The sequence below is a fragment of the Cyprinodon variegatus genome, unplaced genomic scaffold, assembly GCF_000732505.1.
Source record: "Cyprinodon variegatus isolate N-32 unplaced genomic scaffold, C_variegatus-1.0 Scaffold816, whole genome shotgun sequence".
Classification (NCBI taxonomy): domain Eukaryota; kingdom Metazoa; phylum Chordata; class Actinopteri; order Cyprinodontiformes; family Cyprinodontidae; genus Cyprinodon; species Cyprinodon variegatus.
The window spans coordinates 1-5,928 of record NW_015151269.1 but is presented as its reverse complement, the minus strand read 5'-3'; the positions used below and the strand labels follow the sequence as shown (position 1 = coordinate 5,928).

The window sequence follows — 5,928 nt, the reverse complement described above, 5'->3', positions numbered from 1 at the left end:
AATTTTCATCAGAACTTTGGTTGCAGCATTTTGGATCAGCTGAAGGCTTTTAACTAAAGTTTGTGGACTTCCTGATAGTAAAGAATTACAATAGTCCAACCCTGAAGTAACAAATGCATGGACTAGTTTCTCAGCATCACCCCTGGACAGGATATTTCTAATTTTTGCAATACTCTACAGATTAAAGAAGGAAATTCTAGAAACCTCTTTGATATGGGATTTAAATGACAGGTCCTGATCAATAATAATAATACCAAGATCTTCTACTTTATTATCTGAGATCAGTTGAATCCCATCTAAATGAAGTGACTGACTAATCAGCTTCTTTTTCAAAGACTCTGATCCAAAGACTATAACTTCTGTTTTGTCTGCATTTTTATGTCTTCAGACATGCCTGTAATCTATGTAATGGGTTAGCTTCATCTGGCTTCTTAGACAGATATAGCTGAGTATCATCAGTATAAAAGTGGAAATGAATCTCATGCTGTCTAATAACTCTAACGATTGGGAACATATATACAGTAAAGAGAAATGGTTCTAACACTGATCCCTGTTGTACTCCACAGGTAACATTTGAGCATGAGGAAGATTTGTCATTAATGTGAACAAACTGAAATAGATCAGATAGATATGATTTAAAGGAGTCTAGTGCTGTTCCTTTAATTCACAGGGGAGTAATAATGATTTAATTTTTAATAGAATCACTCTTATTTATGAAGAATCCCATAAAATCATTACTGCATAGAGCAGGATGAATGGAGGGTTCAACAGAGCTATGGCTCTGGGTGAGTTTGGCAACTGTATTAAAAAGAAATCTAGGATTATTTCTATTCTCCTCTATTAATGAGGAGAAATATGCTACACTTGCTTTACGAAGGGTCCTCTTATACAGCAGTAAACTATTTTTCCAGACTAGGTAGGATTCCCGTAGGCATGTAGAACACCATTTTCTCTCCAGTTTCCTAGGATGTTGCTTCAGAGTGCACAGCTCTGCAATAAACCAGGGAGCCAGCTTTCTGTTTTTTAAGGTTTTTCTTGCTCATAGGGGCAGCATTGTCTAAGGCAGTACGCAGAGAACTAGCAACCCCATCAACAAAATCATTAACCTGTGAAGGGGAATAAACTAAACTGTTGCCCTGTGTAGCACTGCTCAGCGACACAGAGGAGGGAGAAAGTGAAACAGTTTCTTTAAAATTTATAACTGCATTATCTGATAATGACCTGCTAATGTAAAAAATAGGTTATTAAAAAGTGGTGAGAGAGGACAGGGTTGTGAAGAAATACTGTTATTGCACAAGGTCCAAAGTATGAAGATTAGAATATGTGGGACTATTCACATTTTGAACAAAGCCAATAGCATCTAAGATAGCATTCAAGGCTGCACTTAAGCGTTTACCTTCAATGTCAGCATTGATGTTAAAATCCCCCACTATGATGACCCTGTCAGTATTTATCAACTACTTTATAAGACTTTAAATTCTCACTTTAGAAAATGTTCATGCAGCAAAAGGCAGTAGCTTCCTAATTTATCCTGCATGGATGCAACCATGATGCAGCTGGTCTTAAGAAATAACTAGAAAGATGGCAGAGTCCTATGAAATTGCTGATCTATTGCAATCTGAAGGACACAAACAATAACACACAGGCCTAACACAAGGCTGACATTTTCCATGTGTAAAAACTAAACTGGTTCATTTTTCTACAAAAATAAAAAATGAATCAGAGTGAAGTAGTATATATTTTAATAAACTGGTCCGATGTAGAAACCAGACAAGTTATTCAGCGAAATGCTTCAGACAAAAGACTGACCTGCATCTCTTGTTCACTGAATGACAGAAAGCCTGGCTGTTCAAAAAAGTTAAACCAGAGTAATTATGAATGACTAAACTCTATTCGGGTGCCAAGGTCAGTTCTGTCAGTCAGAGAGAAATTATGCATCGTCTTTAAAGGTTCATTAGGCTAAATTCATGGATCCTATTTGGTACATATGTGTTACATGAATATGCTTTATCCTTAAAAACCAGCATGAGATACTAAACATTCAATCAAACATCTAAAGATATAATCCTACTTTCTGTGAAAATATGTCTTTGACTGTAAAAATAAATTTATCAAAGTGACAAAGTAAATGTTGTTAGCTTTTGTGAAACTGGATGGTTTGAAATTATAACACCAGCACGCCCCACTAATGATTTTTCTTTATGTTAAGCCCAAAGCTTGTTAAAACTTCAAATATTGGCAAAGAAGATCTTGATGCATAGACTAACATCATATATATTTACTTTGTTTTTTCTGCTAATGTGGCTCCGAATTCCCTTTTCTGTTTTAAGATTATTTATTTAACTCTCTGGTTAACCAATAATTGCACATTTGTAATTTAAATCGTCAAATATAAAACAAAAGATTTTACCTTGAAGTAATTTAAAATTAAAATGAACAAGGAATGAAAACCACCTTAATAACACGGATTTTAGCCGGTTTAATTCGCTTATATTTTCCAGAAAGTTTGATGTCCTACCTGGCAGCAGCTGGAGGTGAGGTACTCTCCAAACGGCTGAATGGGGCTGACCTTGTAATGCTCTATCAGCTCAGTCAGACTGCCAAACAGCTGACAGTCCCCAGATATCACAAACTGGCCATCTGGATTTTGGGAAATTACAAAATGGCGACACCTGTCATGGCCTCTGGGTGGGAGGACAATCATTAAATCAGAGAGACGGGAGAGAAACATTCCAACAAAGACTTAGACACTATGTTCCTCACTTGTAGGACAGGATGTAGCCAATGGCTTTATCACTGAGGCGGATGAGAAAGCAGCCCAGAGCTTTATCTCTCAGTACATCTTCTGCTTCCCTGCAGCACAGTGGGAAAGAAGCACTTAACCAGACCTGCAGGCAAATTAGATTCAAAAATATCCCAGCCACGTCATGGAGGCACGGCTCACTGATAACGCTCATTCACACTTCAGTCACTCTCAGGGAGTAAACATGTTCTGGCAGCTGGCATACAGGTCTCCTTCCTCAATGTTGGACTGAACACGTTGAAGAGAAACTACCAAAAGAACAGGGCCTTATTCTGAGGAACAATTGTAAAAGCTTTGGCATCAGAAGCAGTGAATAAGAAGTCCATCTGTAATGCTTACAGCTTCTGCTAAAGAGAAAGTAGCAACCAGGTGCTGCAAAGCTTTACTCATCAGTGAGTTTATTCAGCTTGTAGCAGGCAGCAGGGTTTTACCACAGCACCAGGAAAGAAAGACAGTGATCTCAGAGATGAAACTGTTCCTGCTCATCATTCTAAGCCCATTCCCACTTTTACCTGAAGTCCATTAGAGTCAGAGTTGATCTGAAGCTTCTAGTCACCTTCCCGAGTACAGCAGGTGATCTAAAACATATTTGGATAAAAGATTCCAGGAACTGAGATTGCCTAGTCCAGGTCCAGATCTTCATTAAAATGCTGTTGACATGGGTGAGGGGCCTCCAGGGGCCAGTGGTCCCGTAGAACTGGTCCTGGCCCCTGTTCTGGTTTGTCTACTGAAAATAATCAATCTGAATCAGCTTTGTATGATGATGTGACCTGGCACGTAAACCGTAATTATATTTGTTTTCCTTTAAAGTGGATGTTTCATGGTCTTGGCACTGATGACTTGCTGGATTAATAATTTCATTAACCTGCCTAACTCTGCCCATTTTCTAATTACTGTTCATCTGATCCACCTGCTCCTGCTTGTATTTAACCAGCTCTCAAACCAGTCGTCAGTGCCAGATTATTCTACAGCCAGTGGTGAGAGTGTTCCAGCATTAGCTAAGTGTTTCAGATTACCTGATCCTGACCTGTTCTGCCTCTCAACCACTGAGCCTGTCTGTTTCCGTCCGATCTGTTGGACTCCTCCTGGAATATGACTGCTTCCTGTCATGCCCTGGATTTCAGTTTGGAACCTCTTCGGATCCCTGATCTCCTGTTTCTGAATCCTGAATACATTCTTGATACTGGCTTTGGCTTCGCCCTCTGGATTATCCTGCCTTCCTTCAGATCTGGTCTCCTTCTTGCTCTCCGTTCTCTGGAACTACAGCACCTGGCACTCTCTGGGCATTGCCCTCCGCGTCTTGATGTCTGCCAACCGGCTGGATCCTCTGGATACAGACTGAACTTAAAAACCAGGTTAGTGACTCACATATCCATAATCATCCTCCATCAGATTTACGTGGTCACTAACCTGTGTTTTCTTTCTGCAGAGATCCCTGCCTTAGACGCCTTAGATCTACTCCTGCAGATCTGCAGTTTTTAAATTTTGAATGTCTGTCTACCTTAAATACTTGATACATCTGACTTTATCTCCATTAAAAACAGAGGTGCTACACTGTTAGCTCCTGCTGTACTAAGATTGGATCAGAGTTTTCATCTGCAGCTTTCAAATCTCCACATGGCGCCACAGATTTGAGGCTAAATTATTACCAGTTATCTGTTACCCCATTTTATTCATTCATTTATTTTCATCTATTCTTTTATTCTGTTCCCTCATAAGTTGCTGATGAGGTTCTATAATCTGCTGGATCAACTTTGCTTCATGTTTTTACATTCAGGTTCAGTTTTTGATAAATAACTTATGATGTTCTCCTTTAATTTTAGTGATTTTTTGCTTTAGAATCTTTTTGTTTTATATTTCACCATTTTATTCATATCTATAAATGTATGATTCATGTCATATCTATGAATAAAATGCTCAAAGATTCTCCTTAAACCCTCAATGTTCCATAAATAGAAGAACCTACAGCCTGCTTGTTAAATGAGTCATTTATAAGGTCAATAGTTAACTTTAACATATCTGCTGATATGAATTACGAAAAAGAAAGCGGTTACCATGTGACTGAAACTGTCAAAGACTTATGGTACAAATAACTTTAACCCTTTACAACAGCAAACGTTTCACCACCAAATGTTCTCAGAAACTTTAAAAACCAGTTTAAACATTTATTAATCTTGTGTTCCTGTGTTCCTCCTTCCTAGCGGCTCACCAGCAGAGCTTTTCTGTGTTGCTTACTTTCTTGCAGCGAGGCCCTGGAACCAGTTGGGGAAGTTTCCATTTTGCAGGATGAGCTGCGCCTGAGTGTCGCGGAACCACCTCAGCACCAGCTCCTTCAGGCCTCCGTCTGCCTCCAGCATCTGCAGGTCGACCGTAGACTTCTTCGCCATTCTCAACCGCGTGTCAGGAGCTGAGTGAGCAGAGGTGCTGCAACATGCTCATCTGCAGGGACATATGAGTCTGCATGGGAGGCTGATTTGACTGTTTCAGTTGGACGTCACTCCCACATGAATGGTGGTATTGTTTCAGCTTATCTGATGACTGCTTTCTCCCATCATGGTGCCAGCTTCATTTTAATCTCCCAGTTCCTAGTTCCAGATTGATCTTTAATTGGCTACAAACATTCTGAAATCTTTGTTGTGACCTTTTTGTTTCATAAGCAAAGACAAAAACCTAACATATGAGCTGATGAAGATTCTCAGTCATCCAGGTCATAGTCATTCCGTAAAACTTTTTTTAAAAAAAATCCACTGGACTTGGTTTCCAAGGTTTGAAGACGTTTCGCTTCCCCTCCAGGAAGCTTTCTCAATTCAAACCTAACATTACCTTTCTAACCTTTCTAACTCAGGAGGTGCTTTTCATTAGCTGGTTTGCTGGACCTCAGGTTTAGTGAGAATGTCCTCACATTCTGCAGAGATTGTGTCTTTAGATCTTCCAAACATGCACCCACCTGCTCGCCAATCCGGACCCAACCTGATTTAAAACAGTGTCTAACTTCACTTGCGCCGCTCCTCCTGTAAATACGGTAAAGCCCTCTAAAGTGTCAGGCACCAGGCTGCACATGATCCAAATTAGACAACGAGCTGTCAGTCTGGGTTGCTGCTGCTGCTACTTTTAGACACAGCAGG

General features: G+C 39.8%; 1 protein-coding gene across 1 annotated transcript in view; it reads right to left on the bottom strand.

Annotated features, from left to right (window-relative positions):
• Positions 1 to 5,209, bottom strand: part of LOC107098853 (SH2 domain-containing protein 7-like) — a 10,120-nt gene extending 4,911 nt beyond the window's left edge. The window contains exons 1-3 of the mRNA XM_015396712.1: positions 5,039 to 5,209; positions 2,764 to 2,853; positions 2,519 to 2,684 (exon numbers count right to left, since the gene is read on the bottom strand). Of these exons, the coding sequence (XP_015252198.1) occupies positions 2,519 to 2,684; positions 2,764 to 2,853; positions 5,039 to 5,190 (408 nt within the window). The 5' untranslated portion in view covers positions 5,191 to 5,209. The remainder of the gene's footprint in view (positions 1 to 2,518; positions 2,685 to 2,763; positions 2,854 to 5,038) is intronic.
• Between the last annotated feature and the right edge of the window lie 719 nt (positions 5,210 to 5,928).